The sequence below is a fragment of the Mobula birostris genome, chromosome 1 (genome assembly GCF_030028105.1).
Source record: "Mobula birostris isolate sMobBir1 chromosome 1, sMobBir1.hap1, whole genome shotgun sequence".
Taxonomy (NCBI): domain Eukaryota; kingdom Metazoa; phylum Chordata; class Chondrichthyes; order Myliobatiformes; family Myliobatidae; genus Mobula; species Mobula birostris.
Window position 1 is genome coordinate 19,247,071 of NC_092370.1, and position 15,352 is coordinate 19,262,422.

Genomic DNA, 15,352 nt, shown 5'->3' on the forward strand with positions numbered 1-15,352 from the left:
AAAAACTGCGGAGACATTGCACTCAATAGATAGATCTGGAGGAAATCTGCAGAAGAGGGGGCTGTGTTTTATGAAAATGACCTCCATTGTGCTGAGGAGATTAAGCACCAGCTGCAAAAGGAGAGACTGAAGAACTAAAAGAGCCAACCACTAACAACCTACTCTCGCCCACTCTGCACCAAAATATGTGGATCACAGATTGACCTCTACAGGACTCAGTAATAGACAACCTCTGAGAGAAAAATCACATTAGACTCAAATGATCTCACTACCATAATACTGTAAGGCTGAGCCAGGCTCCAATTTGATCATTTATCCCTTAATTCTTTTTGAAATGTCCTGTGAGTTAATAGCATTCCTTATTCTGTTCTCTATCTCCTGTGGGAACTTTGGTCATTAATTCCTGAACAAGACACTCACAAGCCTGGAGACCTGCCCAGTTTAATTCCCGTACACCTTGGCCTGCTAGAACTTGACAGCTTAAAGCCTTGGTTGAGGACTGAAAGTTCACTGAAACAATTATAAATAGGAAAAGGGTGAGACCAGCCAAGAGAAGCTCAGGGGAGTACAAATGCTTCTTATGGTTTACAAGAAAATCTAAAATTGAATTTCAAACATGCCTGCCTGGGTCTTATCCAACCCATAATCTGTTCAGAGGCCTGCCCTATTAGGAAAGCAATTGCTAATTTGCCTGTTTAGGCTTCTGACAAATACTTCAGCTGGCTTGTAATGAACCAGATCCGTATGTATCATGGAGGATCCTGTTTCTTCTGGCATCTAGCTCACCTGTTTAATAGAATGAATCATAGAATGAATTAAGCTCCCGCCACTGCCTGTAAGGAATTTATACATTCTTCCCATGACCGCGTGGGTTTCCTCCGGGTGCTCTGGTTTCCTCCCACAGTCCAAAGATGTACTGTTGGTAGGTTAATTGGTCACTGTAGATTGTCATGTGATTAGGCTAGGATTAAATTAGGCATTACTGGGCAGCACCTCTCAAAGAGCCTGAAGGGCCTATTCCACACCGTATCGGAATCAATAAATAAATATATAAACAGTAGAGAGAAGGCAGTTGGATCATTGGGAGGGGGGTGTGGGGAGGGTGAGGAAGGAATAAGGAACGTGTTTTCATTGCTCACAATGTTTCTGTGAGTTCAAAGTCCATTGATTATCAAAGCATGTACGCTATAGACTATAAGATACAGGAGCAGAATTAGGCCATTTGGCCCATCGAGTCTGCTCTGCCAATTCATCATAGCTGATGCATTTTCCTCTCAGTCTCCTTACTGGATAGCCGCAAAACAAAGAAAGCCAATAGAACCCATTTAAAAAAAAGGAAGGTTGTCAAACACCCAATGTGCAGAGAAAAGAAACAAGTTGTGCAAACAGCAAAAGTAAGAGGCAGTTGCTGTCAAAATATTAACTTCTGCTTCACTGCGGGTGGGATGTTGTGTGTCCCTCATTTTCAGAGGTCATGCAGCTTATAGATGGCAGTACAATTATTTTTGAGAGTTAATGGTTTTGGTCAAAGACTCTCTGTTCTAAAGAATGCTGGGTGACCTGCTGAGTATTTCACAGTGAATTTTGTTTGAGACTCGTACCAGCAATACAATGACTTTGATAGATTGGGAAGTTAAATTGCTTAACATAATGTTAAATAAGTTGAATGTAATTTTTTTTTCAAGCTCAGCCTGGTATGTCTATGCTTTCAGTGGGCCAAGTGACAAGAACGGTACCTGTCTCAAAAATAACCATCTGTTTCCAGTACTAAGCTTAGCATTTTTGCTGTTTGCACTTCCTTCCGTAAATCAGTGCTTGCACTTGAAATACTTCGTGCTGCAGAACTTCTGAGCCTCCCCGAGTTGTGCTGTGTAAGATGCAAGCTTTTTTTTCCGGGTCAGAGTCATCTTGCAGAGTTCTGAGGCTTGGTAGCATAGTGGGAAATGTAACACTTTACACCAGCAGCTGTCAGACGAGGTTGTTCCTTTAGTGGATGATCCATACCTGGGTGCCAGTGATGTTGGCAATAAATTTTTAGTGAGGTGGATGGAGTGCCAGAAAAGCAATCTGCCGTGGCACATATATTAGGGGCATTTAAAGAATTCTTAGATAGGCATATGGATGGTAGAAAATTGAAAAGTTATGTTGGAGGGAAGGCTTAGATCTTAGAATAGGTTAAAAAAAAGTCCGCACAACATCATTGGCCAAAGGTGTTGTAGTGTTCTATGTTCTATTTCTATGTGCACAGACCTCTTGAATTAACATGTAATAATTGTGGAAGTTCTTTAAATAAAAGCTGGATATATTGTTTATATCCTTAAGCCTTTGCAGTGAGGCATATGTATTCTGACACTCTGGAGAAAGAAGTCAATTACTTTATACTTTATTGTCGCCAGACAATTGATACTAAAACACAATCATCACAGCAATATTTGATTCTGAGCTTCCTGCTCTCTGGATTACAAATTGATAGTAAATATTAAAAATTTAAATTATAAATCATAAATAGAAAATATAAAAATGGAAAGTAAGGTAGTGCAAAAAAACCAAGATGCAGGTCCGGATATTTGGATCCGGGCCAGGATCCGTTCAGCAGTCTTATCACAGTTGGAAAGAAGCTGTTCCCAAATCTGGCCGTACGAGTCTTCAAGCTCCTGAGCCTTCTCCCGGAAGGAAGAGGGATGAAAAGTGTGTTGGCTGGGTGGGCCATGTCCTTGATTATCCTGACAGCACGGCTCCGACAGCGTGCGGTGTAAAGTGAGTCCAAGGATGGAAGATTGATGAATAAACTCTTCTCCAGCTTCCAGCCTGGTACAGCTATCGATTATAACTGACGTTTCGATGACAAACTCTGCTATCTTCATCAGGGATGATGCCTGGGCATGTCTTGTCCAGTGGTATTTATACCTCCACAGTCCACCCCTCCTGATTGGTCAGTCCTTACCCAGTCAGGTTTCTGCCCTCCCACCTTGTTTACAATCGAATTCCAGCTCTTACTTAGAGCGAGACCTTAGACTTCATTAAAAATTCTTTCCCTCTCGTTTTTTTTCAATGGCTTCCTATACCAAGGGGTCCCAAAAGCCATTGGCATGGCACCATAGTTTTATGGCTTTGAAGTCAATCTTATGGCCATTACGAATGCAGTGTTCTGTTACTGCTGATTTCTGCAGGTAACCCATATGAATCCACCTCCTGTGCTCCTTGATGCTGGTTTCCACCGTGCACCATACACTGGCCAATACACGCTGCTCTGCATTCACAGACAATCCTGTAAACGTCAATCGACCTGAGTCCCAGGTCATCTTTGACTTGCATAAATTGTAATTTGAGCTTCCTTCTGGGTTCATGGATGGTATTAATCCACTTTTTCTTCAGGATCCTGGCGATCCTTCCAAAAGCTGTGGAAATATAGGGAAGACACGCAGTAGCCACAGTTTCCTCCTTTTTGGGGATTTTTGTATTTTCCGTTGACCCTAATCGGGCCCTTAAAGGGCTGACAGAAAAACCAATGGCTTTTGGGACCGCCTGGTAACTGACATGAATTGGGACACCGCTTCGCCAAGCATCTACCCTCCATCCACCAGAACAAGTGGGATCTCCCAGTGGTCACCCATTTTAATTCCACTTCCCATTCCGATATATTTATCCATGGCCTCCTCCACTGTCGGAATAAGGCCACACTTAGGTTGGAGAACAACACCTTATATTCCGTTTGGCTAGCCTCCAACCTGATGGCATGAACATCGATTTCTCAAACTTCCAGTAATGCCTCCACCCACCACTTCACCACTTCCCATCCCCTTGTCCCTCTCTCATGTTATTGCCTCCTTCTGGTGCTCCTCCCCCCTCCCTTTCCTTTCTTCCATGGCCTTCTGTCTCTTTCAGCAATCAACTTCCTAGCTCTTTGCTTCACCCCTCCCCCTCCAAGTTTCACCTATTGCCTGGCATTTCTCTCCTCCCCCCCACCCCACCTTTCAAATTTACTTCTCTGCTTTTTTTCCTCCAGTCCTGCTGAAGGGTTTCGGCCCGAAACATCGACTGTACTTTTTCGGTAGATGTTTCCTGGCCTGCTGAGTTCCTCCAGCATTTTGTGTGTGTTGCTCAAATTTCCAGCATCTGCAGATTTTCTCTTGTTTGTGACCTCCACAGCCGTCTGTTGTGATGATTTCCACAGATTCACCACCCTCTGACTGAAGAAATTCCTCCTCATCTCTGTTCTAAAAGGTCATCCTTGTATTCTGAGACTATGCCCTCTAGTCTTAGACTCCACCACTGCAGGAAATATCTTCTCCACCTCCACTCTATCTCAGCCTTTCAATATTCGATAAGTTTCACAAGATCACCTAATTCTTATGAAGTAAAAGTAAACTCTATAATTCCTCACTCTTTTGAAGAGAGCTGTGTGTGCACCCAGCAAAATTCAGCCGCTTCTTGTTGTAGTAGTAATCTGATCTAGATACCGTGCAGTATTCCTCTAAAGTGACATTGTGAAGTTCCCCTTCATTAAAATCGCACTACACCATGCATGCTACTTTATCATCGATTTCACTGTTCAATAACCTAATCAGTTTTACTGAGAACTCAAATAATTAATTTAGTTACTCTAGTCCGGTTCTCTCTTTGGTCAAATCAGCTCCTTGAGTGAAAGTGATGAGCAATCAATACCAGCATCTGGAATTTCCAAATGACTTACTGGTGGAAAATCAGCCGAAACTTGCAAAGTGGATATTTATGCTTCTTCTCAGCTTTTCCATTGACTTCAGCTCACAGTTAAACTGGTCAATCAAGACAAAGCTTCATCATTCTTCTTCAGCTTTACACCATGTATGAAAAAGATTTAAACCATTGTCTTCTGTAAAGCAACATCTATCATCAGGGATCTCTCACCACCCGGGTCATGCTCTTTTCTCACTGCAGCCATCAGGAAAAAGGTACAAGAGCCTCAGGACTCACATCACTAGGTTCAGGAACAGTTACTACCCCTCAAACATCAGGCTCTTGAAGCAAAGGAGATAACTTCACTCAGCTTCACTTGCACCATCATTGAAATGTTCCCACAACCAGTGAACTCTTCACCTCATGTTCTTGATATTTATAGTTTATTTATTTATTATTACTTTCTACTTGTATTTGCAGAGTTTGTTGTCTTTTGCACACTGTTTGAACTCCTAAGTTGCTGCAGCCTTTTTCTTATGGTTATTATTCTATTATGGAATTATTGAGTATGCCCACAAGAAAATGAATCTCAGGGTTGTAGATGGTGACATATATGCTCTTTGATGATAAATTACTTTGAGCATTTATACTTTGAACTTAGGACAGTTGGAGTAGCACCTTAGTTGGCTACTAACAGTAAATACTAAGAGCCCTGAGTTACTCCAAAGGTTTGGCTCCACTTTTCACATTCTAGAGAATGAAGTTAATCCAAATTTATCAAAGGAGAAGGCATAGAATACTCAGAAAAAAGCTGGCAAAATTTGTAGCGGCAACCTGCGTGCTGGTGACCTTCCCATCACGTGGGGTAACTTGTTCCAGCAATACCTTTATGCCAAACAGCACCAGAGCAAGAGAAAGAAAGGAGTAGAGAACTATGTGGTTTCATTCTCTCTGACTGTCATGAGAAGATTATCCAAGGCCAGATGTAATGACTGGAATTCCATTTCTCTTCATTGTACTTATCTTCATAGTGTTGCTTGGTCAAAATGCAAAGCGACAAGCTAACAGATATATACATGTATATAAATATTTCTGTTGACTTTTAGCATATATATATATCTCAATCAAGCATATAAACTGGGTCATTTTGCACTGTGTGCATAAGATCTGAACTGTGGCCTGCCCCACCTAATGAACGCTTTTGTCACCTGTGCTACTATCTTCAGGAATCCTTGGACTTGTACCCAAAAGACCCTTCACTTCTCAGTGTTTAGTGTGACCATTTCATTCATTGTCCTCCCAAAGTGCATCATCAAGTTTAATTTCCATATGTCATTGCTCTTCCTGTTTTATCAACTGATCACTATCATAGAATTTTTTGAGGATGTAACTAGTAGAGTGGATAGGGGAGAACCAGTGGATGTGGTATATTTGGATTTTCAAAAGGCTTTTGACAAGGTCCCACACAGGAGATTAGTGTGCAAACTTAAAGCACACGGTATTGGGGGTAAGGTATTGGTGTGGGTGGAGAGTTGGTTAGCAGACAGGAAGCAAAGAGTGGGAATAAACGGGACCTTTTCAGAATGGCAGGCAGTGACTAGTGGGGTACCGCAAGGCTCAGTGCTGGGACCCCAGTTGTTTACAATATATATTAATGACTTGGATGAGGGAATTAGATGCAGCATCTCCAAGTTTGCGGATGACACGAAGCTGGATGGCAGTGTTAGCTATGAGGAGGATGCTAAGAGGATGCAGGGTGACTTGGATAGGTTGGGTGAGTGGGCAAATTCATGGCAGATGCAATTTAATGTGGATAAATGTGAAGTTATCCACTTTGGTGGCAAAAATAGGAAAACAGATTATTATCTGAATGGTGGTCGATTAGGAAAAGGGGAGGTGCAACGAGACCTGGGTGTCATTATACACCAGTCATTGAAAGTGGGCATGCAGGTACAGCAGGCGGTGAAAAAGGCAAATGGTATGCTGGCATTTATAGCGAGAGGATTTGAGTACAGGAGCAGGGAGGTACTACTGCAGTTGTACAAGGCCTTGGTGAGACCACACCTGGAGTATTGTGTGCAGTTTTGGTCCCCTAATCTGAGGAAAGACATCCTTGCCATAGAGGGAGTACAGAGAAGGTTCACCAGATTGATTCCTGGGATGGCAGGACTTTCATATGAAGAAAGACTGGATGAACTGGGCTTGTACTCATTGGAATTTAGAAGATTGAGGGGGGATCTGATTGAAACGTTAAGATCCTAAAGGGATTGGACAGGCTAGATGCAGGAAGATTGTTCCCGATGTTGGGGAAGTCCAGAACGAGGAGTCACAGTTTGAGGATAGAGGGGAAGCCTTTTAGGACCGAGATTAGGAAAAACTTCTTCACACAGAGAGTGGTGAATCTGTGGAACTCTTTGCCACAGGAAACAGTTGAGGCCAGTTCATTGGCTATATTTAAGAGGGAGTTAGATATGGCCCTTGTGGCTACGGGGGTCAGGGGGTATGGAGGGAAGGCTGGGGCGGTGTTCTGAGTTGGATGATCAGCCGTGATCATAATAAATGGCGGTGCAGGCTCGAAGGGCCGAATGGCCTACTCCTGCACCTATTTTCTATGTTTCTATGTTTCTATAATGTCCTCCTCACTGTCAACAGCATCATGAAATGTCATGTCATCTACAGACTGAGGAATCACACTTCTGACATTCATATCCAAATCAATAACTGATATGAGAACCCATGGAGATCCCAGCACTGATCCCATTATTTGCCACAACTTTCCATCACACAAAAAAGTACACAATCCCCCTTGGTGTCCCGTTACTAAATCAGTTTAGAATCTAATTTGTAAACTTGTCTTGATTTTACATATGTGAGCTCGACCCATTTTGGGACCTTATCAAAAAGTCCCTATTTAACTTCATGCAGACAACATAGTTGCACTGTGCTGATCAACAAATTCTAATATCCCTTCAAAGGTTTGATCAGGTTGTTCAGACAGATCTTCCCTTGTCAAAGCCATGGTGACCTATCTTTGATTAATCCCTTCATTTCCAAGCATGGATTAATCCTGTCCCTCCGAATTAGAATATAGAACATCACAGCACGGAAACGGGCCCTTTGGTTCATGGTGTTGTGTTGAATCAATTAAATTATTAATCAAATGGCTAACCGAACTAATCCTCTACCTACACAATATCCATAGGCTCCCATTTTCCTTACATTCATGTGTCTTTTTAAACACCTATAGAATACAGAACAGAGAATTTCTTTCTGGTTACTTCCTTATCACTGACAGTGGATTTACTAGGCTGTAATTCCTTTATTCTTTGGAACCAAGAATATTGAGAGGATATTTGATTGAGGAATACAAAATTATCAGAGTATAGATCGGGCAAATGCAAGCTGACTTTTTTCCATTGAGATTAGATGGGACTGCAACTAAAGGTCATGGGTTAAGAATGAAAGGTGAAAAGTTTAAGGGGAACATGATGGAAAATCTCTTCGCTCAGAGAGTCATGAGAGTGTGGAACGAGCTGCCAGTGCAAGTAGTGCATGCGAGCTCACTTTCAACTTTTAAGAGAAGTTTGGATACATGCGTGGATGGTAGGGGCATGGAGGGCTATGGTCCCAGTACAGTTCGATGGGAGTCGGCAGTTTGAATGGTTCGGCATAGACTAGATGGGCTGAAGGACCTGTATCTCTGCTGTACTTTTCTATGATTCTAATTGCCCTGCTTAAGCTGGTCCATTTTGTTCAAAAATATGCTCAGCAAATAAAAAACCATTAATCCTCATCATGTTTCCCTTTTTAATTCCTAGGCTCGGTGGCAACAGCTTGCCGTGATCCTGGTATTCCTATGAATGGAAGTCGGAATGGAGATGGCAGGGATCCTGGAGATACAGTCATCTTCCAGTGTGAACCGGGCTATGAGCTTCAGGGTGAAGAGAAAATTACCTGCATTCAAGTGGAAAATCGATACTTCTGGCAGCCCAGCCCTCCTGTCTGCATCGGTATGTGATCTAAAACTCTCATTTCCATCTGATATAAATAGCTATAGTGATAGCACATTTCATTCTGACATAAATAAATGCTGCTATGTGAAAACTATTTACAGCAATTTGGGGAAATCATTCATTAGATCTGATTAGCAATAGCATTCTCAGCAATACTTGGCACATGAATCAGAGTCAGTGTTAGGTTTAATATTACCTGCATAGGTCGTGACGTTTGTAATTTCACAGCAGCTGTACACTGTACAATGCAATACATGATAATTGAGAGAAGAAAAACTGTGAATTACAGTATATATATATATATATATATATATATATATATATATATAAAATAGTCAAATTAATTAAGTAGTGCAGAAACAGAAATAAAAAAAAGTTGAGTTAATGTTCATGGGTTCACTGTACATTTAGGAATCGTATGACAGAGGGTAAGAGGCTGTTCCTGAATCACTGAGTGTGTGCCTTCAGGCTCTTGTATCGCCTTCCTGATGATAACAATGAGAAGAGGGCATGTCCTGGGTGCTGGGCATCGCCTTTCTGAGGCATCACTCCTTGAAAGTGTCTTGGATACTACAGAGGCTAGTACTCATGATGGAGCAGGGTTAATTACATCTTTGTGTCTCAAGAGGTCCTGGATATTTATACTTTATACTTTATTGTCGCCAAACAATTGATACTAGAACGTACAATCATCAGAGTACTACAGAGTACTTGATGAGTAAATCAACAATTTCTTTTCTAAATAAATACTGTGTTAATCTCTGCTTCAGCCAGTCATCGTGAAGGTTAATTATTTATAAACCCAATGCAAAAATAGTTAAAACACAGACTTAGTACCTTAATGAGAGATGTTAGTCATTAGTTCTCTGAATATTTACTTGAAAAGATTTACTATATATCAAGCAACACACATAAAAGTTGCTGGTGAACACAGCAGGCCAGGCAGCATCTCTAGGAAGAGGTACAGTCGACGTTTCAGGCCGAGACCCTTCGTCAGGACTAACTGAAAGAAGAGCTAGTAAGAGATTTGAGAGGGAGAGCAGAAATCCAAAATGATAGGAGAAGAAAGGAGGGGGAGGGATGGAGCCAAGAGCTGGACAGTTGATTGGCAAAAGGGATATGAGAGGATCATGGGACAGGAGGCCTAGGGAGGAAGAAAAGGTGGAGGGGGGAAAACCCAGAGGATGGGCAAAGGGTATAGTGAGAGGGACAGAGGGAGAAAAAGGAGAGAGAGAAAAAGAATGTGTGTATATAAATAAATAATGGATGGGATACGAGGGGGAGGTGGGGCATTAGCGGAAGTTTGAGAAGTCAATGTTCACGCCACCAGGTTGGAGGCTACCCAGACGGAATATAAAGTGTTGTTCTAATTGTGTAGTTTGCATTGTAGAAGTTTTAGAACAGCATGCTTGAGTTGCAGATCAAGTTCTGGGTTCCTGTTGAGGCCGCTGTGGGTTTCTACATGGAACTCAGTAAGTACCACTTAGGTGCAAATTTACTATGTGGTCATTTATTTGAACTACATGTCCACAATTGGACAGCGTTTCTACAGCAGGTGACCATATTTTGTTTCTCTGTTACATTTGGGAGCTATTCAAGATGACACTGAAAGTCAAACCTTGTAATGACTTTTTTAAAAAACATTTTAATATTTATTTATTACAAACAAAACACAAAAAAATACAGCACATCCACAAAAACCACAACCATAACAAAATCAAATTAAATATTGAGCAGCAAAAGGGAGAAAAATATAAAGGCAAAAGTAAAAATACGCAGCAGAGGTGCACCGCACTAAAAAACCTCAGTCCTCACCCCGTGAGAAAGTCTGGTACAGGGCCCCATGTCCTTTCAAAGATGTCCCCTCTGTCCTCATTATATAGTCTCAGTCTCTCCAAATGTAAAGTATTTGCCAGTGCTCTCAGCCACAGATTGTACGTAGGCACAGAGTCCATTTTCCACATTTGCAGGATTAACTTCTTAGCAATTACCATTCCAAATAATACAGCCATTTTTTCATACATATTGGCTGAAAGTAGGGAGCTTGTTGCTCCAAGGATGGTTATGAGCGTGTCTGGTTCCCACCGCTTCCCAAAAGCCTCAGAGAAACAGTGAAAAATACTTTTCCATGTGATCACTTTCTCTTGGACTTGGATAAGATGTAATCACCTTCATGCATCTGGTTCTGATGTTTCTTTCAATGACCATGAGGGGGATAAGTAGAGTAAATACATGCAAGCTTTTTCCACTGAGGTTGTGTGAGACTAGAACTAGAGGCCATAGGTCAAGGGTGGAAAGTGAAGTAAATAAGGAAAACCTTAGGTGGAACTTCTTCACTCAGACAGTAGTAGAACGAGCTGCCAGTGGAAGTGCTGAACATGTAGAATTTAAGAGACGTTTGGATAAATACAAGGGTGGACCATAAGAAAGAAGAGAAGATGGGTGTTGAGTCTCAATTGTAGCTATGGAGTTAATGTTAGCTTCCTCCACGATGCTGGGGTTTAGTATGCCTGTTCTTCCAGATAACTCTCAGAATCTTTCAGAGGCATATTTGAAACATAGAAAACCTAAAGCACAATACAAGCCCTTTGGCCCACAAAGCTGTGCCGAACATGTCCTTACCTTAGAAATTACCTAGGGTTACCCATAGTCATCTATTTTTCTAGGCTCCACGTACCCGTCCAGTAGTCTCTTAAAAGACCCTATCATTTCCGCCTTCACCACTGTCGCCGGCAGCCCATTCCATGCACTCACCACTCTGCGTAAAAAACTTACCCCTGATACCTCCTCTGTACCTACTTCCAAGCACCTTCAAACTGTGCTCTCTCGTGTTAGCCACTTCAGCCCTGGGAAAAAGCCTCTGACTATCCACACGATCAGTGCCTCGCATCATCTTATACACCTCTGTCAGGTCACCTCTCATCCTCCATTGCTCCAAAGAAAAAAGGCTGAGTTCACTCAACCTATTACCATAAGGCATGCTGCCCAATCCAACATCCTTGTAAATCTCCTCTGCACCCTTTCTATGGTTTCCATATCCTCTCTTATAGTGATGCAACCAGAACTGAGCACAGTACTCCAAGTGTGGTCTGACCAGGGTCCTATATAGCTGTAACTCAATACCACGATTGATGAAGGCCAATGCACTGTATGCTTTCTTAACCACAGAGCCAACCTGCGCAACAGCTTTGAGTGTCCTATGGACTCAGACCCCAAGATCCCTTTGAACCTCCACACTGCCAAGAATGTTACCATTAATACTATGTTCTGCCATCAGATTTGACCTACCAAAATGAACCTCCTCACACTTATTTGATAGTAAGTTTCTAGGGATCTTATGTACCCGCTGTATGTTTTCCATGATTCTGCTCCATACAGCAAAGAGGGGAGGACTATAGCTTTGTAGATCAGAAGCTTAGTGATGAACTTGATATACCAATCTTCAAAAACCCTCTTCCTCTGGCTGGCAAAAGCTCCACTCACCAACCTGTTCCAAATATACTGCAATTTATTTCAAGGTCAATGTTGGCTCTTGAAGAAAGAAGGTTGCTAAGATATGGGAAATGATCAGTATCCTCCAGAGGGATGTTGTCAACTTGGATAGTTGGATGTTTAGGAGCTTGATTTGGGACAGGTTGATGTAGGACTTGGGTTTTCTTGATGCTTAGGTAATTCCCAGGAGCTTGTATGCTCTGGCAAAAGCATCCATTATGCTCTGCAGATCCTCATCAGAGGAAGCGAACATTAACTCCATAGTCTCAATTGTGACTCGACACCTCTTGCAATGGGTCAGCCAGATCATCCGTATGCCTGACTCCCACCTCCCTAAACAACTCCTGTTCGGTCAACTCAAGGAGGAAATGCATACGCCTGGAGGGCAGAAAAAACAGTTCAAGGATCATATCAAGATCAACCTGACAAAGTGCCACATCAGCCTGAAAGGATGGGAAAAGTTTGCAAAGGATAGGGAAAGGCGGTGAAGGGCTTTCAGTGAGGGGACAGCACAACTTGAATAACATCTCCACCGTGCAGCTGAGACTAAGGGCTTCAACGTAAGGAGAGACTCGAAAGGGCCCAACCGGCAACATCTCCCACCACTACAATGACCAACATCTACCAACACTGCAATAGGACTTGTGGATCACAGATCAGCCTCTTCAGTCATCTCAAGACCCACAACTGACCAGGCCAACCACCAGGAGAAGAATCATACTCGACTACGAGTGATCGCTGAGGATGATGATGATAGGAGAAGAATTAGACCATTTGGCCCATCGGGTCTGCTCTGCCATTTCATCATGGCTGATGCATTTCCGTCTCTTCTGCCTTCTCCTTATAACTCTTCATACCCTGACTAATCAGGAACCTATCAACTTCTGCCTTAAATACACCCAATGACTTGAACTCCACAGCTGTCTGTGGCAATGACTTCTACGCTCCAGCGAAAAAAAAATTGCTCCTCTTCTCTGTTCTAAATATACGTCCTTCAGTTCTGATTCTGTGCTGTCTGGTCCTAGACTTCTCCACATCCACTCTATCCCGCCCCTTCAACATTCAGTACGCTTTAATGAAATCCCCACCTCATTCTTCTAAGTACCAGCAAGTACAGGCCCAGAGGCATCAAACAATCCTCTTATGATAACCCTTTCATTCCCCAAATCATTTCTATGAATCAGCTCTGAACTCTCTCCAATGTGAATCCATTCTTTCTTAGATAAACGTCCTAAAACTGCTCACAATACACCAACTGATGCCTTGCCAGTGGTTTATAAAGCTTCAACATCACATCCTTGCTTTTATATTCTAGTCCTCTCAAAATGAATGCTATCACTGCATTTGCCTTCCTCACCGCCAGCTCAACCTGCAAATTAACCTTTATGGAATTCTGGACAAGGAATCCCAATTCCCTTTGCACATCAGCTTTTTGAATTTTCTCCGTTTAGAAAATAGTCTATGCTTTTATTTCTTCGACCAAACTGCATGACTATATATTTCCTGACACTGTATTCCATCTGCCACTTCCTTGCTCATTCTCCAAATCTACATAAGTCCTTCTGCAGCTTCCCTGCTTCCTCAAAATTACCTGCCCCTCCAGCTATCGTTAGCAAATTTAGGCACAAAGCCTAAATTTCATAATCCTAGTCATTGACATACAATGTGAAAAGAAGCGGTCCCAACACTGACGCCCTGTGGAATACCACTAGTCACCAACAACCAATCGGAATAGCTTCCCTTTATTCCCACTCTTTGCCTTTTGCCAATCAGCCATTGCTCTATCCAGAATAATATCTTTCCTGTCATACCATGGGCTCTTAATCTCGCTAATCGGCCTCATGTGCGGTACCTTGTCAAATGCCTTCTGAAAAATCAAGTGTACAAACTCCACTGACTCTCCTATATCTTTCCTGCCTGTTATTTTTGAATGTCCTGTCTAGTGGAGGTCCTTAGTGATGGATGCTGCCTTTTTGAAGCATTGCCTTTTGAAGATATCCACAATGGTGAGGAGACTACTGCCATAATGGAGCTCACTCACCTGTAAAGGGAGGTGCTCGAATTTCAATTATGTTTTGAACAATTAATCATTTTGCAGTTTAAAAAAAGTCACAGTGTGAAACATAAAGTCTGAAGAAAATAAATTACCACACACATTGAAAGTGACATGAGCATTGAGGCAGCCTGCATCCATGATTGATTTCCACTGCTATTAGTTCAGAACCTTCACACTATCATTGCTAGTAAGTGCCTCAAACTAGTTTCCTGGTGATGTAATTGAAAGTGATTTATTTAAGGACATATGTTATTCAAAAAAGCAATGAAACAATCATAGTTAATCAGGATTTTTAATGAATTACTGAAGGAGTGAATTTATTGAAGGAAATTAGTTTCAAGCCTGATGATCCTATCTAAAGTTTTGAGATCAGATAATTCAAGAAAGATCAGGAATGCACTTTGACATGTGGGTCCTGGAGTTCACTCTAAGACCCACATTTAGACTGGGGAGTAGGAGCAAATTCCTGCCCTTGGTCTAAATACAGCTCTGCGCATCTGGGTGTTGGACTTCCTAACCAACACACCTGAGATAGTTAGGATGCACAACTGCTCCTCTCTTCCCATCATCCTCAACACGGATGCCCCCCAGGGCTGTGTACTGAGCCCATTGCCGTACACTCTGCTCACATATGACTGCATGTCTAATCGCGTTGTCAAGTGGTGGGGATCATCGCCAATAATGATGAGATGGCTTTCAGAGAGGAGGTGGAAGAGCTCGAGGCCTGGTCCAGGCAAATAACACTTCTTCAATGTCAACAAGACAAAGGAGATGGTTATCAACTTCATGAGAACTTGCGCCACTCACACTCCCTTTCCATTTGTGGCACAGCAGTGGGAACTGCAAACAGTTTCAAATTCCTGGGACTGCACATCTTGCACAACCTCTCATGGCCTCAGAACACATCCCATACAATCAGGAAACCTCACCAATGCCTCTATTTTCTGAGGAGGCTAAAGAGAGCTGGACTAGGCACATCTATACTCACGTCATTCTACAGATGTGCGGCAGAGAGCATCCTGACATGTTGCATCACTGTATGGCATGGAAACTGTACTGCAATGGACTGAAAGGCTCTACAAAGGGTAGTCAACCTACCTAATGCCAACCTGCCATCAAGGACTTACGTACAGAA

The 15,352-nt window shown here is 42.3% G+C and overlaps 1 protein-coding gene across 1 annotated transcript in view; it reads left to right on the forward strand.

The window, feature by feature from the left end:
* The window catches only part of csmd3b (CUB and Sushi multiple domains 3b), a 2,134,893-nt gene that overhangs the window by 1,739,230 nt on the left and 380,311 nt on the right, over window positions 1-15,352 (forward strand). The window contains exon 27 of the mRNA XM_072277417.1: window positions 8,475-8,666. Within this exon, the coding sequence (XP_072133518.1) occupies window positions 8,475-8,666 (192 nt within the window). The remainder of the gene's footprint in view (window positions 1-8,474; window positions 8,667-15,352) is intronic.